Raw genomic sequence first — 26,866 nt, 5'->3', positions numbered from 1 at the left:
TTTTCTAGATGTTGTAGGTGTGCTTCATTCTTTTTTTTTCCTTTTTTTCTCCTCTGTGTGTGTATTTTCATATAGATGGTCTTTAAGCTCACTAATTCTTTCTTCTATTTGATGAGTTCTGCCCTTGAGAAATTCTGATGCATTTGTCAGTTTGTCAATTTAATCTTTCAGCTTCAGAATTTCTGCTTTGATGTTTAAAAATTATTGTAATGTCTTCATTAAATTTCTGTGATAGGAGGCTGGCTGCGGTGGCTCACGCCTGTAATCCCAGCACTTTGGGAGGCCGAGGTGGGCGGATCACGAGGTCGGGAGATAGAGACCATCCTGGCTAACACGGTGAAACCCCATCTCTACTAAAAATACAAAAAATTAGCCAGGTGTGGTGGCGGGCACCTATAGTCTCAGCTACTCAGGAGGCTGAGGCAGGAGAATGGCATGAACCCAGGAGGCGGAGCTTGTAGTGAGCCAAGAGTGCACCACTGCACTCCAGCCTGGGTAGCAGAGCAAGACTCAGTCTCAAATAAATAAATAAATAAATAAATAAATTTCTGTGATAGGAATCTGAATTCCTTTTCTGTGTTTTCATGAAGTTCATTGAACTTCCTCAAAACAGCTATTTTGAATTCTCTGTCTGAAAGTTCACATATCTCTGTCACTCCAGGAATGGTCTCTGGTGTCTTATTTAGTTCATTTGGTGAGGTCATGTTTTCCTGGATGTTCTTGAGGCTTGTGGATGTTTGTCAATGTCTGGGCCTTGAAGAGTTAGGTATTTATTCTAATCTTTGTAGTCTGGGCTTGTTGGTACTCATCCTCCTTGAGGAGGCTTTCCAGGTATTCAAAGAATTGAGGGTTGTGATCTAAATCTTTGGTCACTGCAGCCATATCTGGACTAGGGGGTGCCCCAAGCCCAGTAATACTGCAACTCTTGCAGCCTTATGTGGGCTTGGTGGGCTTGGGTAAGAACTGGGAGAATTCTCTTGATTACCGGGCAGAGTCTTTTGTTTTCTTTCCTCACTTTTCCCCAAGCAGAAGGAGCCTCTCTCTCTCTTTGCTGGCCTGCCTGGATATGTGGGAGAAGTGACCACAGTTTGTACCATTCTGGGTCACACCTGAATTCACCATAGTACTGGGTCTTGTCCAAGGTCTATGGTGACTACTGCTTGGCTACTGCTGATGTTTATTCAACGCCCAGGGGCTCTTTAGTCAGCAGATGGTGAATCTTGCCAGGACATGGTCTTTCTCTTCAACACAGCAGGTTTTCTTCTGGCCCAGGCTGAGTCTAGAAATGCCATCCAGGAGTGAGGGCCTGGACTCAGAGGCTTCAAGAATCTGCTTGGTGCTTTATTTTACTGTGGCTGAGCTGGTACCCAGGTGGCAAAACAAAGTCCTCTTTACTTTTCTCTCTTCTTTCCACAAGAGGAAGGAGTCTCTCTTTGAGCTGCACTGCCTGGAGAGTTGGGAGATGGGTGACACAAGTACTCCCCTGGCCACCACAACTGGTGTCTCACTGGGTCGTGAGCACTCCATTTCCACTGGCTCTGAGCCCAGCATAGTACCCAGATTTGCCCAAGGACTGCAGTCCTTGTGGCTTGACTGCCTTTCAAGTTTATTCAGGACCCCAGGGCACTTGTTTAGTCAGCTGGTGCTGGAGCTAGCTGGAACTCAGGTTCCTACCACTGGGGCAGAGGATTGCCCTCTGGCAAGGGCCAGCTTAAATGCTCCCTCTGTGGGTGCTGGCAGAATTCTGCCCTGTGTTGTGTTCCCCTGTGACAGCACTGAGTTCCAACCAAAGTCTCACAGTCATTTTGCTCTCTCCCACAAGTGCACAGATTATCTCTGCCACAGAATGGGGGAAGGGTGGTGTAGGCAATGAAGTACTGTGTTGTCTACCCTTTTTAGTGCCTCTTTCCTTGATATGATGTTAAAACCAGGTACTGTGATCACTCATCTGATTTTTGGTTCTTATGAAAGTGGTTTCTTGTGGGGATAGTTGTTCAATTTGGTGTTCTGAGGGCAAAGGGGTGGATGATTGCTGGAGGATTCTACTGGCCATCTTGCTCTACCTCCTCCAAAAGGGGCTTGTTATGAATAACAATAGGTATTCCTTTTACTTTATCACTCTAGAGCTGTTTCAGGAGCCAGAGACAAAATCCAAATGTTATAACAATATGCTCCTGTCCTTGTTATCACTTAGAAAATTACAAGGATTTTAGGAGCTCTGACCAGTGGGGACAAAGACCAAAATATGTATATCTTATATCACAGTATCACAGATGCCATTTCCATTTTTGTTAATAAGGCTACTTTAAAAATCTTAACTGAAAGTGTACCCATGTATCTATTTCACATTAACATCTATTTCCCTGCAGGCCCGGGTCCTTTTTGTGCTGATTGTGCTGAGCCAGCTCACCATTCTCATTATTTTTAGATATCGAGGATATCCAGAGCTTAAAGGTTAGTTATGGTTCCTTTTATTCCTATAAGCCTTGTTCATGGAAAAACCAAACTCCATAAAATATTTTAAAGAGTTTTATTCTGAGCCAATATGAATGACCATGGCCCAGGGAAAACACAAATTCAGGAAGCCTTGAGTAAATGCTCCTGAGGTAGTTGGATTACCGTTGGGATTTATACATTTTATGGAGGCAGGAGTTATAGGAAAAGACATAAATCAATACATGGAAGGTATGCATTGCTTCGGCCCCAAAAGTTGGAATATCTTGAAGTGGGGGCTTACAGGTTATACGGGGATTCAGAGATTCTTTAATTTGCAATTGGTTAAAGGACTGAGGCTCTGTCTAAAACTTCTTGTCAGCAGAAAGGAATGTTTACGATAAGATAAGGATGCTATGTCAGCCACAATATACTGGGTGAAAAATGACCTGTTTAGCAAGATTGATGTCCTGCAGGCATTAGATCTTGTTTATAATTTGGTATCTTATTGTGACAGAGTCTGTTTTGCCAGTCTTATGATCTCTATTTTAACATTAATGATGGTCTGTTGTGCCCAAACTCTAAAAGGGAGGGAGTATGACAAGGTGTGTCTGACCTCCCTTTCCATCGTGGCTGAGAACTCAATTTTTAAGGTTTCTTTGGGGTCCCCTTGGCCAAGAGATATCCCAAAATTAGTTCAAGGTCAAAAAAGACTTAATTTATAACTTGATCCTTGGGAGGCATGCCAAAGATGTCAAAAGGTTTAAAACACTTGGTCAGAATAGGAATAGATGTCATTGTGAAGTAACAGTCACTCACTTAAACAGTGACAATTAAAAGACTTCAGAAACAATGCAGAAAGTTCTGTGGCTGTAAACAAACAAAAAGCTTTCAAAGCTCAGTTTTCCTAAGAAATTAAAAAAAAAACTAATAAGGATAATATGAAACATAGGAAATTATCTTGATAAAATGTAAAATCTTTGTTTCTTTGGTCAGTTCCCAAAAAAGTAAAGAAAAAAACCTTCCTGAAGTGTGATTGCTCCTCCTTATGGGAAGCCTGTTTAGATAACCTGGAAGTGAAACCTGATGGAAAGATACTTAAATATAATCAGACATAGGAAGAGCATGTGTCCAAGGTTATATGTACACATTATATTATAGAGGGACATAAGAAAACTAGTACCTTGAGCAGGGGAATACAGGGCTCTTAGAAAAAGCATGGGAAATTTCCTGGTTATATGGACAATTCAGAAACATCAAGAAAAGCCAAGAGTACAGAATCAAGTTATATCGGAGGAAAACACTGGCCTATAAACTCTAAAGCTGCAGTTCAGAAGATGCATGAAAATTAAATTTTAAAGAAACAGATTTTAGAATTAAGTCAAAACCTCTTATGGCTGGGCACAGTGGCTCACGCCTGTAATCCCAGCATCGTGGGAGGCCGAGGCGGGCAGATCACCTGAGATCAGGAGTTCGAGACCAGCCTGGCCAACATGGTGAAACCTTGTCTCTACTAAAAATACAAAAATTAGCCAGGCATGAGGGCACACATCTGTAGTCCTAGCTACTCGGGAGGCTGAGGCATGAGAATTGCTTGAACTTGGGAGGCAGAGGTTGCAGTGAGCCGAGATCATGTCACTGCACTCCAGCTTGGGCAACAGAGCCAGACTCTGTCCTTAAAAAAAAAAAAAAGTTCCCTTCAAATTCCAACCATCCTGATGATATAAAACTTCCATTACAGGACCTATCCTTCATAAACCTTCCACAACTTGCTTAGACCTTCCATTATTCTCCTAAACTCCTAGTCTTTGTCCTGTATTTTCCCCACTTTTATATTGGAATAACTAATTATTTTACCGTAAGACAAAAAATTACTTAAAAATTTTTTATTCCTTTATATTGAGACCACATAAAATTCTTTCTCATATAAAAATAGTTTCATGTTAATAAAAACTTTTTTTTTTTTTTTTGTGAGCCAGAATTTTGCTCTGTCCCCCAGGCTGGAGTGCAGTGGCACAATCTCAGCTCACTGCAAGCTCTGCCTTCTGGGTTCACGCCATTCTCCTGCCTCAGCCTCCCAAGTAGCTGGGACTACAGGCACCCACCACCACGCCTGGCTAATTTTTTGCATTTTTAGTAGAGACAGGGTTTCACCATGTTAGCCAGGTTGGTCTCAATCTCCTGACATCGTGATCCACCCCCCTTGGCCTCCCAAAGTGCTGGGATTACAGGCATGAGCCACTGTGCCTAGCCTTAATAAAAACTTTTAATTTTTAGTAACCTTAAGCTTTAGGTTACTCTGGAAATAAGTAATTTTGAACTGTTATATATTAACATCTCATGAATACATAGTTTATAATCTCTAAAAAAATTTTTTTATGGAATAATTTTTGAATGTGGAGTTTACTATTTACTAATAGACCCAAGTATGTTTTGTCTTTCTATGCAATTTAAGAAACCAAGAACCAACTTATACTAATGTTTAGCAATTTATGTTTCAGTATTTTATCTTACTTAGAAATGACTCAGACATTTCATGAGTATCTATTACTTAATTTAATATAATGTAACTTTAGGATTTAAAATCACATGGAAAGTTCATTTATAAATTTATCCCATTTACATTCATCGAACTTATTTTTTAACTACACATAGATTACTTATGAAAACTAAGATATTAGATAGAGTTAGTCATTATGTCAAGGTATCTTTCTGTTAATCGTTTTTACAGCATGTGAATTTCAGGTGTTCACCTAAGTAGAAATCTTAAAGCTAATTATATAAATATTTTGCCAAAAACTGAAAACAGCTATCTTCATTAAATCAACTATATTAAATTAGTTTTACTTATCAAAGAGTTACACAAAGATCATTCTGATTTTAGGCTGGATATATAGTTTTGTGACCTTTTGGTCAAATCCTGCTTAAAACATCTAACACAGACAAATGCAAAACTATTTGATCAGTAAATCCAGGCAAAAAGTGTATGCTGACAATTCTGAAGACATTTCTATTTTTATCAACAAATTTAAAATCAGGTTATTTATGAAAGATCTACTTAAGTCACATGAACTTTCAGGCATTTGAGTTAATCACTATATTTTGATAGAAAAATATATACATATACTGATATTAAAAAAATAAAAACATATAGACTATCAAAAATAAAGACCTTACAGGAAGACCTTACTACAATTTTTACCTTAAAAATCTAGTCGCTTTTTAATAATCATCAGTCCTCACTCCTAATGGCAACATATTAAAACCCATTAATTCAGGCCAGTTGCAGTGGCTCATGCCTGTAATCCCAGTACTTTGGGAGGCCAAGGTGGATGGATCACTTGAGGTCAGGAGTTTGAGAGCACCGTGGCCAACATGGTGAAACCTTGTCTCTACTAAAAATACAAAAAATAGCCGGGTGTGGTGGCATGCGCCTGTAATCCCAGCTACTCAGGAGGCTGAGGCAGGAGAATCACTTGAACTGGGGAGGCAGAGGTTGCAGTGAGCCAAGATTGCGCCACTGCACTCCAGCCTGGGCAAAAGAGTGAGACTCCATCTCAAAAAAACAAAACAACCCATTAATTATTTCTTCAAATGTTCCTTTTCCTTTTGAGAGGTCACCAATGCCATGTCAGTATCACCTCTCTGGATTCCTGAATAGACTCCTAACTGCTGCTCCTATATCCAGTCTATCTAATTCATCCTCTTCATTATTAGCCAATTATCCTTCTCATGGCATCTCATCCATAGATCACTTCTGTATGCAAAAGCCTTTAGTGGCTTTCCAGAACACACTGAATAAAGGTCAGACATCTCTGCAAGACACTAAAAATCTTCCACAATCTAGTCTTATTTAACTAGCCATGTCTTCAACCAGTTACCTGTATTTTAGCCTAGATACTTTTTCACTGTTCCCTATACATGCCATGCTCATTTCTGCTTCTGTACTTTTACTCATAGTATTATCCCTACTCTAAGTCATTTTTCTAAACTTATCTAAATCTTAGCCTCCTGTAAGGCTTACCTTAAGACCTCTTTTGTCATACTGTTTTCTCCAGCCATTTCAGGTCATAATGAGCTCTTGCTTATCTGAATCCCTATCGTCCTTTCTCACAATTAATTCTATACTTAATTAGCCACTTTGCTTTATATAACCACTTCGAATATATATACATTTCTCCTTAACCAGATAAGTTCCTCAATGCAGGGACTCTTTTTTTTTTTAGACAGTCTCGCTGTGAACCCCAAGCTGGAGTGCAGTGGTATGATCTCAGCTACTGCAATCTCTGCCACCTGGGTTCTCAAGCAATTATCTTGCCTCAGCCTCCCAAGTAGCTGGGACTACAGACATGCACCACCACACCCAGCTAATTTTTGTATTTTATTTTATTTTTTTAGTAGAGATGGGGTTTCACCATGTTGGCCAGGCTGGTCTCAAACTCCTGACCTCAGGTGGATCCGCCTACCTCAGACTCCCAAAGTGCTGGGATTACAGGCGTGAGCCACTGTGCCTGTCTTCAATGCAGGAACTCTTGCTTCCTAATTCTCTTCTGTTTCCCACAGCCCCCAGCACCGAATTTGTGTATAATAAACAATAAATACTTGTTAAATCAAATTTTCCTGATCCTTTCTTAATTTGGATGAAATCCCTGGGATCAAGGACTGATGATAGAGAAGGGGAGTATTGTAGTAATGATTAAACAGTAACATGATTAACTGAATACGTACAGTACACATCCTACTGAATGTTTTTCTGCTTATATTTATTTTAAAAATTCTATGAAAAAGTTCAAGAAGCATTATTACACATGTGTATACATCCTGTGTATACATCCATGTGTATACATCCTGTGTATACATCCATGTGTATACATCCATGTGTATACATCCTGTGTATACATCCATGTATATACATCCATGTGTATACATCCTGTGTATACATCCATGTGTATACATCCTGTGTATACATCCATGTGTATACATGTGTATACATCCTGTGTATACATCCATGTGTATGCATGTGTATACATCCTGTGTATACATCCATGTGTATGCATGTGTATACATCCTGTGTATACATCCATGTGTATGCATGTGTATACATCCTGTGTATACATCCATGTGTATGCATGTGTATACATCCTGTGTATACATCCATGTGTATGCATGTGTATACATCCTGTGTATACATCCATGTGTATGCATGTGTATACATCCATGTGTATGCATGTGTATACATCCATGTGTATACATTTGTATACATCCATGTGTATACATTTGTATACATCCATGTGTATACATCCCGAACATAATGTAAATAAATAAATATTTGAAGTCCCCAGCCTCTTATATGGGGGCTGTCAATATCTTTATATAGTTATTTAAATTTGAAACATATTTTAACCTACATTGTTTCACTTAATCCTTAAAACAATCATGTGAGGTAGGTGCTATTGACCCCATTTTAAAGATAAGAAAACAAAGGTTTCGGGAGGTTATGTAAATTGTCCAAGGTTTCATAGCTAATAAGAGATAGAGGAGAGACTCCAAACCCAAGGCTTCTGACCCCAGGTCAGTTCTTTCCTCTAAACAAGACTTTTCAACTTTGGTTGTACCTTAGAATCCACTGGGGGAATTTCAATAGCTACAACAGCATTCTATACCAATTAATCAGAATCTCTAGGGTGGGACCTAAGCATCAGTACCTTTTAAGCCTCCCCACATGATTCCAATGTGCAGTCAAGACTGAGAAGCACGGCTCCGTCTAAAGCAGTATTTCTCAATCCTGACTGATTAGAACCACTGGGTTGCTGCCTAAGATCTCCCTCTATCCCAGGCAAATTAAATCAGAATCTCTGGAGGGTGAGATACAAGCATGATTATTTTCTAAAAGTTCCCCTAGGTTATTCTAATGTGCAGCCAAAATGGAGAATAATTACTTAAAATTTAAAGAATAGCTGCCTCTAAGGCTAAAGGATTTTTTAAAATAATAAATAATTATTATTCTATCTGAGTATGTAGGCTAATACTTTGAGAAGTACAGACTAGAACCAAAAAGAAGCTGAGAGAGTAACACAAAGTAGGAAAGGTCATGCATTATCAGGTTTTGCATAAAATTGTTAGGCTGAGCAAGGTTATAAGTATAAAATGAATGTGCTGGTCTTTTAGCAAAGACATGGCTTATTTAACTCACATCAGACTGTCTTTCATTGAGACTAGTCCTTTAAATATTTTTCACCAGTAGTGCTGCTCAGTGTATACTGAACTTCCTTTCATAGTCCTCAGCTGACTGGTTTATGGTCAGCCACATGCATGGGTGACATGGCTGGCTGGGGCTGATGATCCGTGGTACTGTAGACTGTGGCCACAGAATGGAGCTTCTCTGAGTCAAGCCCTTACACTTGGGCTTTTTGGCACTGTATTTTAAAAGCATGTTAATTTGGAAAGTTTAGGGAAGCATTTCAATTGGAGTAAGAGGTTAGCTGTGAGTTAAGAACTATATAATGTATAGGAAAGGACCATATTTGGACAGATACTCATATTTATGATTAGAATGAAGATATTTTGGTATTTCTTTTAATTTACTTTTGAAATATTTTGATACACCTTTTTGAAGTTTGTACATTTGGACACTAAATTCCGTAGAAAACAAAGACTTGATCATCCTTTGAACAAACCACTGTCTTTCAAACCTATATAAAGATAAAATAGTATGGTGCTCTGGTAGGTGTGCCCATTGTTTTCAGTTATATATATATGTATATGTACATATATGTGCATATATATATGAGTTCGATATATTGTGATATATATAAATATAACAATTATGTATCTTATGATAGATATAAAATAACTCACAACTACACCATTTCTTCGAACTCTCTGCCTTCTGCAATTCTAAGTGAACTGTCTCACCAGGATTCCTGCCAAATTCTGAATTTAAAGTGGTGTCATCTGTATAGTTACCATCTAACAAAGGATTTGCCAAATATATGGTAGATAGCCCATGAAAGTCTTCTAGAAAATGTCATAAAGAAACTGAACTTTGCATGTGTTCACTGGATTTTTCAACTTTATGTTTTTTAGAACCTTCAGGGTTTATAAATCTGACCTCATTTTCTCTTCATGTCTTGAGCAAAATAAACATCTTCTACTATTCTGTGTTGTTGTTGACCCTGTATACAGTGCTGGGTAAGTAAATTAGTACAGATTGTGGGGAATTTTGCCAAAGAATATATTAACAATTTTGACAATAGAATTAGACTCTTGAGGGTATAACAGATGGCTCATGGATTCTTCATAGATCATTTTCTGGGACAAGGTTTTGGAAAATAAAGCTCGTACCTAACATGTTTAAAGGACATTTAGTTAACACCAAGTTAACTTAAGGGTGTTGAGAAGACTGCTACAGAATTAGTATTTGTGTAGAAACCTAATAGAAGCTTAAATAGCACCTCGTCAGAGCAACCTTCTTTGTCTATCTTAAAGTTTTAGTCTATATCTCATCACAGGTTTTACTTCCATCATTACCTTTATCAGAATTTATACCTATCTTCTGTGTTTATTATCTATTTCCTCATTAAAATATTCACTGGTAGGTGGGTATGGTGGCTCATGCCTGTAGTTCCAGCTACTTGGGGGCTGAGGCAAGAGGACTGCTTGAGCCCAGCCTGGGCAACACAGCAAGACGCCATCTCAAAAAAAAAAAGTATATATATCTATCCATTGGTATTTTGCCTATTTTGCTTAGTATGTAGTTCATTGAATATTTACTAATGTGTGGCTCTCAAAAATTCAGCTCAAAAAAGAGAGAAACTGAGATGAGCAATAGTTCAGGCATATCTGCACTCTTCTGTTGTATTATTATACCCAGTACTATCACGTGGCATATGACAAACATTTCAGTCAATAAGGGACCACATATACAGTGGTGGTCCCATAAGACTATAGTGGAGCTGGAGGTATATAATAGACTATATCATGTAGGTTTGTGTATGATAGGTAAGGACAAAATTGCCTAAGGACACATCTCTCAGAATGCATCCTCATGGCGAAGCAATGCATGACTGTACTTATAAAGTCACTTAGCTACACTTATAAAAGCAGAAATCACCATAAATCTCTTTTAGGCTTTTTTGCTTATGTTTCTTAGTGACTAAAAGTCAATTAGGAGTATATTAGCCTATTTGTTGCCTAGTCTTAGTCTTTATATTACCCTTTTATTCTCCCTTTGCACTTTGCTCATTAGTAACTCCCACCAGAGAACAAATGAAAATATAACACTTTACGATTCTGTGTAAGCTATGGCAGATCACCTTTGGAGGTAGGTTCTCTTGTTACAAGACAGGTTGAAGCTGTTTTTGATGCTTGTCTTACACAATGAGGTAAAGCAAGTAATTTGGTTCCTGGGCTGTAAAACAAAACAAAACAAAATACATTAATAGGGAAGAATTGTTCCATTCAAAAAGCTGAAACATGAAAACACCTTTTTAGACTCATATGTCTTTAATGCAGTTTATATAAAGTATATCTGAGAAAATTGCCTCTGACTTTTTAAAGCTGAACCCTATTCTTGCCAGCAATTTTTTTTTTTTTTTTGAGATGTAATCTCGCTTTGTTGCCCAGGCTGGAGTACAGTGGTGCAATCTTGGCTCACTGCAGCCTCTGCCTCCTGGGTTCAAACGATTCTCCTACCTCAGCCTCCCAAGTAGCTGGCATTACAGGCATGTGCCACCACACCTGACTAATTTTTGTATTTTTAGTAGAGACAGGATTTCACCATGTTGGCCAGGCTGGTCTTGAACTCCTGACCTCAGGTGATCTGCCCGCCTTGGCCTCCCAAAGTGCTGGGATTACAGGCATGAGCCACCCTGCCTGGCCTAGTATTTGCATTTTGAGAAGGGAAGTCTAACTCTCCCTTATCGCTCTTGACAAACACTTGACACTCTTATGGAGACCAGCACACTTACGAGACAAAATGACAATAATAAGAATAATACCTAGAAAGTCACACACTGAGAAGGGGGCAGTAAATAATAATAAAGAGGATAGAAAAGTCAGCATGGCATTCCAAATGAGAAAACTGAAGCAAGTTAAACTTTCTACATGGTAACAGTGATTATGTAGTTGATATACAAAGTAATGACTGTGGGCCTTCAAGAAGAGGTTAAAATACATTCATTATATTAATGAGTGCATCTTAGAAAGATTTCTTTCAAAAAGTAGTTGAAGTTTCTTTGCTTTAAGGAGTAAATCTCAATCATCTGGAAATTTAACTTCTGTGGAATACCTCTTTACATCTTAAAGGAAATGCTAATGCATTATATTGAGGTTATTATTGCAATGGAATTTTCAAAAATGTGAGTGTGCTTTTTTTGTTTCTAGAATCTATAAGAACATATCTGTTCCAGGTCTAGTGTCTACTAAGACAATTTCATAATCCAAAAAATATGGCATAAAGGAGCAAATAGTTGGTTAGCAAGGATATCAAGTACAATATAGAGACCGCAAAGAGGGAAGGCTATGAAATAAAAATGCTTATAGATGGCTAGTCTCATATCTCTGCTTTATTCCTATAAATGCATCTCATGATATATGTAATCAGAATTATAGTTATTTAATCTCCTCCTTTTTCGTCCATTGCCTCTTTTAGGTCCATGGTTTTTTGGTGAAATCATTGATGGCAAATTGGGTTGCTGCTTTTCCTTTGGGATATTTGTTAATGGACATTTCCTACAAGGCAGCATAACATTTATAATCGGAATTCTCCAGGTAAGAAGTCAGAAAAGCAATTTAAGAACATCTTGGCCTTGTCAGACTAACTGCATAAGAGTTATGAATTAAATCCAAAATCTAGAATTAAGTACCATAGATCATCTTTCCTACTTTACTTGCAGGGCAGTCTTTAATAAAAGCTTCATTTGCTTTTAAAGTGCTTCCTAAACTCCTTCCACCACTCTCATGTAAACATCTAAAATACATTTTTTTTTTCCCCAAGACAGTGTCGCGCCGTCGCCCAGGCTGAAGCACAGTGGTGCAATCTTGGCTCACTGCAGCCTCCGCCTCTTGGGTTCCAGCGATTTTCCTGCCTCAGCCTCCTGGGTAGCTGGGATTACAGGCATCAGCCACCATGCCTGGCTAATTTTTGCACTTTTAGTAGAGACAGGGTTTCACCATGTTGGCCAGGCTGGTCTCGAACTCCTGACCTCACATGATTCACCCACCTTGGCCTCCCAAAGTGCTAGGATTATAGGCGTGAGCCACCATGCCCAGCCTAAAATACATTTTTGTCATGAAGTGTTTATAAGAGGTGAAAGAAGTTTTTGTTGTTTTTGTTTCACTGTGCTTTTTCATTGACAAAAAAATGAAATACGGGATTATGGTAGAAAAAGTTTTAGATTTCTGAGTAAACCAAAACTGGTTATGATGATGAAGAAGGAAAATATTTTAGAGGGAGAAACTAAAAAATAGACACATTAAAAAAATGGGTCAGTTATTCAGTGGAAACTGCATTATTTGAAAACCAGACCTGGGCTTTCCTAGCAATGTACTTGTTTAGGAAGCAAACTGATGTATTAGGTTTACATTTGATTCCCTTAAAACAAACACACAAAGAACTTTGATCCATAGAAAAACTACGTAAACAGATTTGAAAAGTATTTATCTAACAATTTCTTTATTTTACTCACCTAACGGAGTTAGTGGACCAAAGTTTTGGAAGAGATCCAAAAACATTCAGAATAAGTTCATGGCCTTCTAACAGGGCAGTAAAACATGATCCAGCAGGATCAGAGACAGCCAAGTAGGAAAGACCTCTGCCTAGCAAACACTGACCCAAGTCCAGAATATTCTCTGCATAGCAGCATTATATACGTGAGTAGGTCCTGGGTTCATTTCAGTTTTCTTTTCTTTTCTCTTTTTTTTTTTTTTTTTTTTGAGATGGAGTCTCGATCTTGTCATCCAGGCTGGAGTGCAATGGCATGGTCTCGGCTCAGTGCAACCTCTGCCTCTCTAGTTCAAGTGATTCTCCTGCCTCAGCCTCCCAGGTAGCTGGGATTACAGGCGCCTGCCACCATGCCTGGCTAATTTTTGCATTTTTAGTAGAGACAGGGTTTCACCATGTTGGCCAGGCTGGTCTCGAACTCCTGACCTCAGGTGATCCGCCCATCTCGGCCTCCCAAAGTGCTGGGATTACAGGCATGAGCCACTGCGCCCAGCCTCATTTCAGTTTTCTATTATGTAGATGGAGGCTGTCTCTAAGGAGCTCTCTCATACCAAATGAATCCTGAGGCTTACCAAAAGGCAGGGTTTTTTTCCTTTGTAAATGTTTACATTCATATTCTAATAAACAGTACACTAATAATGGATTTTATGTATCATTCAGACCCATGACTCCCAAATCTGTATCTCTGATCTAGACCTCTTCTCTGCACTTCAAGTGCTTCTATATCCAATGGCCACAGATGTCTAACAGGCATCTCAACTTCATGTGATGTCTCTCTAATAGGAACATTATTTCCATCCCAAACCTGTTCCTCTCTGTTTTTCCAGTTTTAATAAATGACTCCACCATTCACCTGATTTCTCCAAGATGTATCCTCAATTATTCCCTTTCCTTCGTACCCTGTATCTATTTCACCAGCAAGCTCTACCTTATTTGATCTGCTTCCAATGCATATCTTGAATCCATCCACTTCTCTCCATTTCTGTTATCCTAATCTAAGTTGTAATTATTTCTTGCCTGGGTCTTCTCCCTGATGTTCTTGCCTCCTTACTCTCAGTTTAATACAGAGCATCCAGTGTGCTTTTTTAAAAACTTTACAATCAGCTCACTTACTTTTCAGCTTGAAATGCTTTGAAGCAGAGCAGTGATCTGGGTCCTGCCGACTGCCCCAATTTCCACCTGGCTCATGCTCTGCATGCACTTCCTTAAAGAGGCCAAGACCTCTCCTACCTCTGGGCTTTTCATTTGTTCCTTCTGCCTGGAATGCACTTCCCTCCGCTGATTCATTCCTGTCCTTCTGGCCTCTGAGAGCCTTTCTCCCAGTTACCTTCTCATGACCCAGTTCTTTCCTTCATTGAACTAATCACGATCTGTAATTATATATATATATATTTTTTTTTGGTCTGTCTTCTCCCTGTTAGAATGTAAGCTCTATGACGGACCTTTTCTAACTTGTTTGCCATTGTGTCCCTAACTTGGAGCCTAGCTCATGCCTGCTACATAATGGGTGCTCAATAAATATTTGTTAAATTAATGAATCATACAGCAGCTCAACTTGGATTATAATTTAGATCTTCTAATTTATATTCCAGTACTTATCATGCTGCCTCAAACAAAAATGGAGATAAGAAAAAAAATACTGATAGCCAAGTCCTCCCCTCACTCCACCAAAAAAGGGTTGTTGTGTGTGTGTGTATACATTTACTCAGTTCAATTCCAGCTTAACACCATTGAGTATTAACTGTGTATATGATACTGTATTACAAGTTGGGACTTCAGCATAAATTAAACGATACCCGCCTCTAAGATGAATAAAAGGACATGGTCAAATACACAACCAGCCACAAGTCAGCTGTTGTGTTATAAGCAACTGTGCTTGAAGTAAATTAGCTAACCCCAAGACAGATAGCAGCATATTCTTAGGATCCACTAATAATGCATTATTAAGACCAAACCCTTCCAAGGACTTGGGAGTAAGCTATGGTTCTGTTCTTTTCCAGCTGGCGTTTTTTAACATCCCCTTGATGGCTTACATGTGTTGGAGCTTGCTGCAGCGGTGCTTTGGTCACAACTTTAGGTCTCATCTCCATCAAAGAAAATACTTGAAAATTATGCCTGTTCACCTACTTATGCTACTGCTGTACATCTGGCAGGTTTATTCCTGCTACTTTCTTTATGCAACATATGGCACCCTAGCTTTTTTATTCTCCCCTTTGCGGACCTGGTTGACTCTGCTGACACCTGTTCTCATTCGCTGTGTGTGGACACTGAACTCCACCAAGCTTGGAATCTTCATGGTGCAGTTAAAAAGCCACCTGAGCTCCTGAAGGCCATGCCTCACCACTGACAGCTGGGCAGAAGCCCAGCCTCTGTGTCTGTAGCCCAGGCCTCTACCCCAGTAGCAGGTGGAGGGCCAGGATTGGTGGGTGAGCTTTAGGGAGCTGCTGCTCGTTTGGACTCCTGGATGTTGGAGGGATTACCCACTACTGATACCTGCAGAATGGACTGCAGAAAAGTCTCAAAAATAATGTCTTTATTCCTTCCCTCCCTAAGGAGGCAAAGAGTTGATTTACCTTTGTGAAGAGAAAACCCTTATCTAGGACACTCACAGGGTAGGGGTTGGGTGTGTGAACGGGAGTGTCTTAGGCCCAGTGTGTTTTTTAGGGTTACCCCATGTAAAGCACTTACCGCTGTGCTTGGAATTCAGCAGCTGTCAAAGGTGCAATTTCAGGGGCAGGGAAACTTTGAGGATCTGGGCCCGACCCTGGCTACTCCTGAGATATTAGTTCCCAGGCCTGCTTTTCCACAGGATTGTGGACTCTCTGCTTCCTTAGTCGGAAGTGTTTTCAACTAATCAAATAAATGAATAAATGATGAATAAGAAAGACCGTGAGCCTGAGGCTTGCTCGTGTAGCCTGGCCTAAGGGACGAGAGAAGGCGTGGCCTGTCCTGGCCTCTGAGAATGGGATGGTTGGTGCTGGACCTCTAGGGACAGGGCGGGGCGGGAGGAGGCGGGGCCAGGCCTGGTCTCTGATAATGGGATGGGTGGTGCTGGACCTCTGGGGACGGGGCCGGGCCTCGTGGCGGGAGGAGGCAGGGCAGAGCCTCTGGGACGGGGCTGGACGGCTTGTTGCCGGAAACGAGCCCTTGACGCTGTGGCCCGGAAGTGGAGCGGCTGTCGCAGTGCGGCTCCGGCAGTGGTGGCAGAGGCCTGTGTTTGCGGCCTTCGGCAAGCGACTGAGATGGCGAGCGCAACTGCACCTGCAGCCGCAGTCCTCACCCTGGCTCCGCCTTTGGAGCAGCTCCGGCACTTGGCGGAGGAGCTGCGGTTGCTCTTGCCTCGAGTGCGGGGTGAGCTGATGGAGTTAGAACGGGCGACGGCAGGGGCGGGCTCGGGGTCGTGGAGAGGCCGGGCTCGGGGTCGCGGAGAGGCCGGGCTCGGGGTCGCGGAGAGGCCGGGCTGGGACGGCGGCGGGGAGCCGGGCTTGGGCGAGGGAAGTGGCTCCGCTTACCTCAGCTTTTCCATTCGCCACCGTTCGACCCCCACACGCCACACCCACAAGTCGGCGAAGCCCAGGAGACCACCGAGGAGTTTAATCGAGAAATGTTCTGGAGAAAACTCAGTGAGTGCGCCTCCTTCCGGGCTCCCCTTGCCTCAGTTCCTCCAGCGTCCCGACCCCTTTCCCTCCCGCTGTCCCCCAGGGAGGGGACTGCCCTCCCCCGCTCCATCCTTCCTGTGAGGCACCTTACCCACCTTAGCACCTGAGAGGGTGAAATAGAATTCTGACCTCGACATTCGGGAGGTGTTTTTGAGAAGTCTCGGTCGGTAAGGGAAATCTTCCAAGTCCGTGCAGCACTAACGTATTGGCACCTGCCTCCTCTTCGGCCACCCCCCAGCTGAGGCAGCTATGACAGTGTCAAGGGAAGCCACGACTCTGACCACAGTCTTCTCTCAGCTTCCACTGCCGTCTCCACAGGTGGGCTTCACTTTCGTGGAATCCTTGGGCTGCACCTTAGGAATCCTCTAATTTTCTTTCCACCTTTTACACGCACGCCAGGAGATTTATTTTCTTCATCTGTCCAGTGAGGTTACCGTTTTTACTTCACAGGATTGTTGTGAAGACCGAATTGCCAAGTGCAGTTCCTGGCGTGGAGTAGGCAGGTCTTATAAATATTGGTTCAGTCTGAAGTTTACCCTGGTTGTTTCCCTTCTGATAATTTTTTAAGCACTTTTTATTTGCTGAGTGTTTTCACATACTTGATGGCCATCTGACAGATGAGCAAGAAGGCTCAGAAGCTCAGGTTAAGATTAAAAAAAAAGCAGAGGAGCTAGAATTTAAATCAACGTCCATCTGATGTCTAAGCTACACCTATTCTGTTACACTACATAATACCCTTTTTATATTATTTTTTATATTTAATCAGTAACATATGTAGATAGTACAAAATTCAACAGATATCAAAGTTAAGTGTGTTAAGTTTATCTTTCCACCCACTTTCTCATTTTTGTCTCCCCCAGTTCCTTTTGCATTATTCCACATATATTCTGTGCATATATACATTCATATACATTTATCTGTATGTCTCAGCTTCTTTTTACACAAATGATACATAAACACTGTTCTGGACCTTCCTTTAAACAAATTAACAATTGAGCTTAGAAATCAACTCTTAGCAGTAACTATAAAGTTGTTCAATTCTTTGTAATGACTGCATGGTATTCAATAGAGTAGGTATAAACATAATTTAACCATACTCTATGTGGACATTTAAGCTGTTTCCAACTTAGAATTACTGCAAACAGTGTCGTGATGAATTACCTAATTCTGTGTATGTGTGTATATCAGTAGAAAAAATTCCCAGAAGTAGAATTGCTAGAACAAAGATTTATGCATTTTAAATATTCCTTTATTATAAAAGGAATGAAAGTAAACATGTTGGCTATGACCACGTATGCTCTATGCTCAGTTTTTCTAGAGCTGTGTATCCTTAATATGGGAGTAAGATTCTTTTAAAATGGCAAATTCATTGCCTTATTTGATTTTCGTAGTCAATAGTTTTAATTTCTCAGTCTACATATATAGGTGTTTGGGAAGGATATAAATATCTTCTGCTGCATATACCTACAGTGATAAACTCTCTCCTCCTACATACATTTGAGATTTTTTTTTTTTTTTTTTTTTGAGACAGAGTCTCTGTCACTCAGGTTGGAGTGCAGTGGCACAGTCTGGGCTCACTGCATCCTCTGCCTACCAGGTTCAAGCAGTTCTCCTGCCTCAGCCTCTCAAGTAGCTGGGGTTACAGGCACCCGCCACCACGCCTGGCTAATTTTTGTATTTTTAGTTGAGACGGGGTTTCACCATGTTGGGCAGGCTAGTCTCAAACTCCTGACCTCAAGTGATCCGCCTGCCTTGGCCTCCCAAAGTGTTGGGATTACAGGCGTGAGCCACCATGCCTGGCCTACTTTGAGATTTGTGATGAGGAAACAAGAGATGAATTGCATGAGAGCGCTTCAAAAGATTCATAGAAAATAGACTACTTATTTCAAAAAGAGTAGTTAATATTACCTTATTTTTCTTATCTGCTAACCGCTTTCTTTGAAATGCACTGAGGACTTGCTGCTAAAACTCACTGCAAGTAAGATACCACAAGGAGGCAGCATAGAACTGATTTTCTATACATGCTCAGGGCAGTAGTTTCACTCATAGATGAAAAGTTAGAATTTGGATTTATTTGAAATATATACAAATATTCAAATAAATACATATATGTATATATGTGTGTATATACACACATACATACACATGAATCATCATTCCCTTGAGATCTCACCACTTTAGTCCTACTAAAAGATGGGTGGTTGTTGGTTTTTTTTTTTTTTGTTGTTGTTTTTTAAATTCCAACCTGTATGGAATGATACTTTAATAAAAGTATGTGCTTGGATGTTGAGTAAATGTTAAATTGCCATAAAAGTTTCTAAACCCTCTCAGTCACTGTCCTTATCTCATCCCTGACTGGTCACAAACAGTTTGTAGACTGGCTCCAACCTGGACCACATTTGTATAGTATTGACTTAGAATTTAACAGAAAATTGAGGACAAGGAAGATGAGAAAGCCAGTGACCATCTAGAAGGAAAATAGTTAACATGGAGCATTGTCGAGTCCATGCTAGTTACCTTTAGTTACATATTGTGATTCTGTTAAAAGAGAGAGAGACCTGGTTAATGGTTTAATAACCATGGTCTGTCAGTTGGTCTGTCTGTCTGTCTCTCTCTCTCCCTCTCTTTTCTGTAAAGGGCCAGTTAGTAAATATTTTAGATTTTGTAACCAACTACCCAACTCTGCCCTTATAGAGCAAACATAACCAGAGACATTTAAACCAATGAGTATGGCTGTGTCCCAACACACTTCATTTCCAGAAACAGGCAGCGGGGCCTGAGGTGGCCTGAGGACCACAGTTTGCCAGCTCCTGGTCTAAGATATCATGAATATCTTGGGATACAGAGTATCAGGAATAAGTTTTTTCCTGCTGTTTCTTAATGGTATATTGAGTTGTCAGCCCGATGTCTACTATGTAGCTAACTCCTGTCTGGTATGTGATGAGTATAGTAGAAGGCCTGCCTTCATACCAGGACTTCAGAAAATGTTTGATGATGCTGTAGAAATATCTGCCCTAGGCCGGGCGCAGTGGCTTACACCTGTAATCTCAGCACTTTGGGAGGCCAAGGGAGGTGGATCACCTGAGGTCAGGAGTTCCAGACCAGTGTGGCCAACGTGGCAAAACCCCATCAGTACTAAAAATACAAAAAATTAGCTGGGTGTGGTGGCGGGTGCCTGTAATCCCAGCTACTTGGGAGGCTGAGGCAGGAGAATTGCTTGAACCTGGGAGGTGGAGGTTGCAGTGAGCCAAGATTGCGCCATTGCACTCCAGCCTGGGTGACAGAGTGAGACTCTGTCTGAAAAAAAAAGAAAGAAAAAGAAAGAAAAGAAAAAGAAAAGAAATATCTGCTCTATTCCACAGTAGAAGGGTTCACCACTTTGATCTAATCTGTTTCCTTTTTCATAGGAAACCCGGAAGTTCTGTGAACAAGTCCATGCTGCCATCAAGGCATTTATTGCAGTGTACTATTTGCTTCCAAAGGATCAGGGTAAGCCACATGAGTGTTGCATTTATCGTGTAGATCTTTGCTAATATTGTGGATTATGTCCTGTGACTTTTACCTTTACCCAACTTGAACATGTAACTTTCTCCCATAAAATACAGTCAAGGATAATTTTGTAATGTAAGTGACTTATATAAATAAGCCATTATTCTAAGATACACATGCTTTGTTCCTATGACTTCCCATCTCCCCTGCCTTGCCTGACTCGTAAGGCTTTTAATTCTCACAGGCTTCTCCCTCTTCAACCCATTTTAACACCACAGATACTGGCTGGCTCTCAGCCCCATATGCAGGCTCAGGCCATCCTTACTTTCCTCCACCCATATTATATCTCACCCTATTTCTGAACATCTTCATAGGTTAAATGGCCTCCAGCCCTACCTGTAGCATCATGCATTGATTATAATCATGCCAAAATTATAACCGAATACATGTCATGGATCTTCAGGGTTACTCAAGTGGCTTAAACTTCAAGTGTTTCATCTACAGTTGTTAAGAGATCACGGTCCTTAATGAATGAATACATGGTGTCACAGAAAGATTTTGTTCCAGATCTCTTTTGAAGAAAACACTAAGGAATGGCAGGAGGGGCAAGAAAATGCCATGGGGATATAAGTAAGACCTGAGTTTTGTGTTAGCATGTAGGTTAAAGCATGTGGGTGTACATTACCTTATAGTTCTGTAATGCTTAGACTCAGGAAAGCAGATGGTGCTTCTGAAAAGAACACCAGGCTGCTTATTCTTTGGGTTTGGCCACAGGGATCACCCTGAGAAAGCTGGTACGGGGCGCCACCCTGGACATCGTGGATGGCATGGCTCAGCTTATGGAAGTACTTTCCATCACTCCAACTCAGAGGTAGTGATGCCACAATTTATTTAGGTTATCAGTTATTGGGGTTCCTTGCCTCAGAGGGGAAAAGCTCATTTTAACAGCAAAGTTATTGACAGCTGAGAGTAATGACCAGCAGGAAGGAGCTTTTTAGGAGACAGGAACCTAGGTTATTAATATATCCTTACTGATTTCTTTCCCCAGCCCTGAGAACAATGACCTTATTTCCTACAACAGTGTCTGGGTTGCATGCCAGCAGATGCCTCAGATACCAAGAGGTGAGTGAACGTGGGCAGTGGGCCGTGTCTGCTGGCCAAAGCAAAGAGACCTCTTATGTCTAGCTTCCAGCTTTGTAACATGTATGTATTTGAATTTATATAAACAGTCTAGTGAAATATCTATATTTTATTACCAAAATTAATAGGTAGGTATTAATACTTTTTGTCATTCTCTAATTATCATACTTCTAAATTCCACTCCCCCTTGCTGTGGCTCTGTCTCTTGTTGAACAAGTATGGTTTGTTTTCCTAGTCCTACCCCAAGAGTAGTATTATGGAGCACACTGAAGCAGTTATGAGGTAGAGACAGCTAGGCCAAAACAATGGTTGTCCAAGAGGACCATGATGATAAACATCATGTGACCATTTTATTTCTTCTTATGAATAAAATACAAGCTTTTTAAACCCCTATCTAGATACCAGGGGATGTAGTGAGAATTTTTTATTAAACCCCCACCCTTGTCAACCGTTCTTGGCACTCCCATCAATAGGAACAATGTGATTGTTCCTTGCAGTCTTAAGAAAATTGTTGGATTTCTCCTCTAATTCTAGTGCTTCTGATTTTTCACTCATAGATAACAAAGCTGCAGCTCTTTTAATGCTGACCAAGAATGTGGATTTTGTGAAGGATGCACATGAAGAAATGGAGCGGGTGAGGGGACCTCCATCATTGGAAGGCAACTCCTTGACTAGTAGATGAGAATTAATTATAAAGAGAGATTTCCTGAGCATTGACCAGATAGGTCCCATTCTCACTACTGTCCTCTGTCTTCCATCTCCCACTGCTTGTTAGTGTTTGATTTAGTACCACTCCTCTGTGTTCCCTTACTGGACAAGGAGAGCAAGAACAGGGTTTACAAAGTGATTCAACTCTGTAGCCCTTAGTGAAGTGGATGGCTAAGATTTTTGGACAACTAAGACATGGTGGTAAAAGTATAATAATAGGCCCTTTTTTTTTTGCATTCACTTACATCATGGTATGTCTTAGGCTGTGGAAGAATGCGACCCTTACTCTGGCCTCTTGAATGATACTGAGAACAACTCTGACAACCACAATGATGAGGATGATGTGTTGGGGTTTCCAAGCAATCAGGACTTGTATTGGTCAGAGGACGATCAAGAGCTCATAATCCCATGCCTTGCGCTGGTGAGAGCATCCAAAGCCTGCCTGAAGAAAATTCGGATCTTAGTGGCAGAGAATGGGAAGAAGGATCAGGTGGCACAGCTGGACGACATTGTGGATATTTCTGATGAAATCAGCCCTAGGTAAGCGGGATCCCCACTTGAAACATCTGAGCAGCAGCGTTCTGATCTCAATTTGTGCTGTCACCTCAAGGTTTTCCCAGTTTTTTTATATTTTGAAATTTTTCAAACCTATAGGAAAGTTTAAAAAGTACCTTCAGTGAACACCCCTACATCCTTCTATTAGATTCGCCTATTCACATTTTTTCCTATATTGGTTTATTTCTCAAGAGATAGCTGTTTCATATTTATTCCAGAATGTTTTGAGAGTAAATTGCAGACAGCAATGACATTTCACCCCTAAATACTTCAGTATGTATCTCCTGAAGTACTCTTATTCCTACTCTTACTATCACATCCAAGAAATTTGACATTGAATATAATGGTATTATCTCATATTCAGATTTCCCCAGTTGTCTCTATCTAAAATGTCATATAAATTCAGGGTTCTGTCAAGGTCCCACATTGCATTTAATTGTCGTCTCTTTAGTCTCCTGAAATCTAGAACAGTTCCTATCCTTTGTAGTCTTTTTTAATCAACATTTTAAAAAGAAACCAGGTCGGTTGTCTTGTAAAATATGCAACAACCTGGATTCATATGATTGTTAGTTCTCATTTTTGCAAGAATATCATATAATTAAGTGTTTTGTATGTCTCATTTTATCATATTAGGGAGGCACATGATGTTGGTTTGCCTCATTATTGGTGGTACTAAATTTGATCACTTAAAGTGGTGCTCACTTTAGTAAAGGTATATTTTACTCTAATTTTAGCTTCCACTGATGAAGCCTGCCTGCCTATATTAGTTATTAAACTGATGGTTTCACATCCTCACATTTTTGACTGAATTGATCATGCACCCTACTATGAACCAAGGGAATTTTTCCCCCAGCTTCCTAGTGAAATGGGGTATGGGTGTTTCAATAAAGACTGGCTGAACTCATTCTGTATTGGTTGCCCAGTTGCCCAATTTTAAAAACCGACAGGCATTTCTGGGACAGTTTCTCACTGTTGACATCCATAGTTGTGTACTAGAAACAACCTGGCTGCGTTTCTTTTTTTGTTAATGATTACTTCTGTTTTCTGCTCTTAGTGTGGATGATTTGGCTCTGAGCATATATCCACCTATGTGTCACCTGACCGTGCGAATCAATGTAAGTACTGGCTTTGAGGGAATAGCTACAGACCTAATGGGCAGAATTTCACTAATCACTAGTATTTCCCCTAAGCTATAGGGTACATATTTATTAGTCACATTTGGATGGAAGTACAACAGTAATGTCACAGTTCTTGCATGCGTTTGGGGTTGATAAATATGCACTGAAGTTGAATTATAATAGCCATGAGCTTTGGTAGTTCTCTCTTCCATAATCACCTGGGTAATCATTTAGAAAAGCCCAAAGGCCTTAGAAAATGATGCTTTAAGGCTGGGCGCGGTAGCTCACACCTGTAATCCCAGCACTCCGGGAGGCTGAGACGGCGGATCAGCTGAGGTCAGGAGTTTAGACCAGCCTGGCCAACATGGCGAAACCTTGTCTCTACTAAGAATACAAAAATTAGCCGGGCATCATGCACCTATAACCCCAGCTATTTGGGAGGCTGAGGCAGGAGAATCGCTTGAACCCGGTAAGTGGAGGTTGCAGTGAGCCGAGATCGCACCACTGCACTCCAGCCTGGGCGACAGAGCAAGACTCTGTCTCAAAAAAAAAAAAAAAGAAAATGCTTCTTTGAAAAGAAAGGCTTAATTACACAGTAATTTAGGAACTTCTCAACTTGAAGTCACAAGTTTCTAATTTCTAGACTAGGCAGCAATTAGATTGAACTTCAGCTGTTCATGAAGTAGCTGGCTGAGGTCACACGTTTCTGATTTCTAGTCGAGGCAGAAATAAGTGTTCCAGAAACATACTCTGTTCTAATACAAACACATAACACATTGTGTGATTTAACTATGGAGAGTCAACTTTCTTAAAACTGATTTTATTGTATTTTTGAAGTTCTGTGCCCTTTACTAGAGAGAGTTCTGTTCTCTCTAATGTTATTGGAAAGAGCAGTAAAACTGTCAAATGGCTTATATTTTACAATTGAATGTATCAATTCTAGTAATATTTGATAAATTGGATAATGGAAATTAGATTCATCAGATGTGTCTTCATGATGTACAAACACCTTGAAGTAGAATAGGATCCTTTTGGGCATTAACTTTTTTTGGCATTAACTTTTAAAAAATTGACTTCCTAAGAAATAAACATTTTTAGCAATATGCCTAGTCAGCTATCCCAAACATAGTATCTGCTCTAGCAATTTTAAAATGTGTACTGCATAAGCATCTTATATGTATTGATATTTTATATTAAACGTCTCCATCTTATCCTTATATTGGTGTTCTTAAAATTCTTAATGCGCTTTTTTTTTAAAAAAAAGGAACCTTAGTCATTTCTGCTTTATATTTTGAGCTATCAGCATTTGGGACCAATTCAGGTTACATTTTCCTTTTTCTATCCTTTTTTAAATTGAAAATATTTTAGATCTAAAAAATCTTATTAAAATGTTATAGCAATAGTATTAACAAGATCTTGCTAAATAGAAAAGAACCCGTAATCCTGCCACCCTAACCTAATCAGCATTTTTAGTTTTGCATACTTCCTTCAGGTCCTTTTTCTAAATAATTTTTTTATTACTTGGGTCTTTAAAAATGTTTGAACTCACCTTTTTATGGTAGGGCTCAGGGTGAATAACTTCTGTGTTTCTTTTCTAGTCTGCGAAACTTGTATCTGTTTTAAAGAAGGCACTTGAAATTACAAAGTAAGTATGAAGTCTTCTCAGATAGCTTTTTGAGAGTAAAACGGAACTCCTGTCCAGACATTCTCAACTCCCTAGCCCCCATTTCAAGGAGTGGGAAAGGGTGGGTGTGGGATTTTCTTTCAACTTCAGTTGTGGGGCAGCTGAGATTCTGCAAAGAAGCTTCCCTTTAAAAAAATTTTAGTTTTCCCTGTGCTCCCTCCTGAGGATAGTTTTTCCCTTGACACCCTAATAAGTTTAACTTATTTCTTTCCTATTCTATTCACAGAGCAAGTCATGTGACGCCTCAGCCAGAAGATAGTTGGATCCCTTTACTTATTAATGCCATTGATCATTGCATGAATAGAATCAAGGAACTCACTCAGAGTGAACTTGAATTATGACTCATTTGTACTCTTTTCCTCTCTCACCATCATGGTCAGGCTCTGATGTCTGCTTTTAAAATGGAGCTAGAATGCTTGCTGGATTGAAAGGGAGTGCCTATCTATATTTAGCAAGAGACACTATTACCAAAGATTGTTGGTTAGGCCAGATTGGCACCTATTTATAAACCATATGCGTATAATATATTTTTCTGTGCTATATATGAAAAATAATTGCATGATTTCTCATTCCTGAGTCATTTCTCAGAGATTCCTAGGAAAGCTGCCTTATTCTCTTTTTGCAGTAAAGTATGTTGTTTTCATTGTAAAGATGTTGATGGTCTCAATAAAATGCTAACTTGCCAGTGATTAAATGAGTGCCCTTCCAAAGTTTCTTTTTACCAGAAATACAGTGGATTGAGACTAGAACATTGCTTTCATTTGGGTTTGTAGGTTTAAAAATCTGATTCTGATCAGAAGTATATTTAGAACAAAACACTTTATTTATAAAAGATTACTCCAAAATTCATCTTGGTATTTCACCATGTTATATATTATTATCAGCAAGTCCTTCTGAATATCACAAATTACTCCATGTCTCTAAAATATATTGGCATTGAGCTCATTTGTTAGGTTTGCCCACCTTATTGAACAGATTTATTTTCCTTATACATACTTGTGTTGTCCTCGGTTACGTGTGTCCCCAAATGTAAACACCAAATTTTTATAAGTCAAAAATTTTTTAGTGTATAAGAGATTTTATGTAATTTTAAGGGCCTTTTCAGTTCATCCTTTTGCAAAACCATCACCACTTAATTATACTTTCGCGTCAGTCCAGAAGACTGCATATTGGAAAGCAGTGTAAACCTGTAATGATGTATATTCTGGTGAGCTGAATAGGGCATTATGCATGTCCTACAGGTCTCCGCCACCTCTCATGCCCATCATCTTCCTTCTGTAGGTGTAATTCATCACATATGCCTTTCTGCTCTCTTTAGGTATAATCAGCAACAGCAGTCATTCTTTGAGTGACTAAT

General features: G+C 40.0%; 2 protein-coding genes across 7 annotated transcripts in view; both read left to right on the top strand.

Annotated features, from left to right (window-relative positions):
• Nucleotides 1–16,044, top strand: part of TMEM62 (transmembrane protein 62) — a 48,575-nt gene extending 32,531 nt beyond the window's left edge. For 5 of the 6 annotated variants that reach the window (XM_030814217.1, XM_030814213.1, XM_030814214.1 and 2 more), the window contains 4 exons: nt 2,370–2,454; nt 9,520–9,624; nt 12,086–12,204; nt 15,157–16,043. In XM_030814217.1, coding sequence (XP_030670077.1) covers nt 2,370–2,454; nt 9,520–9,624; nt 12,086–12,204; nt 15,157–15,483 — 636 coding nt within the window. In that variant the 3' untranslated portion in view covers nt 15,484–16,043. Of the gene's footprint in view, nt 1–2,369; nt 2,455–9,519; nt 9,625–12,085; nt 12,205–15,156 lie in introns of all 6 variants that reach the window. The other variant, XM_003266795.4, reaches the window with a different exon arrangement.
• Nucleotides 16,045–16,170: 126 nt separating this feature from the next.
• Nucleotides 16,171–26,203, top strand: CCNDBP1 (cyclin D1 binding protein 1). The gene is made up of 11 exons (XM_003266790.4): nt 16,171–16,507; nt 16,720–16,779; nt 17,054–17,133; nt 20,223–20,304; nt 21,079–21,175; nt 21,353–21,426; nt 22,002–22,078; nt 22,415–22,692; nt 23,762–23,822; nt 25,424–25,470; nt 25,736–26,203. Exons 1-11 carry the CDS (start codon nt 16,198–16,200, stop codon nt 25,848–25,850), a joined length of 1,281 nt encoding a protein of 426 aa, XP_003266838.1. The 5' UTR covers nt 16,171–16,197; the 3' UTR covers nt 25,851–26,203.
• Nucleotides 26,204–26,866: the final 663 nt, after the last annotated feature.

The sequence above is a fragment of the Nomascus leucogenys genome, chromosome 6 (genome assembly GCF_006542625.1).
Source record: "Nomascus leucogenys isolate Asia chromosome 6, Asia_NLE_v1, whole genome shotgun sequence".
NCBI classification, from domain to species: Eukaryota; Metazoa; Chordata; class Mammalia; order Primates; family Hylobatidae; genus Nomascus; species Nomascus leucogenys.
This window is presented reverse-complemented; position numbering and strand designations above follow the sequence as displayed.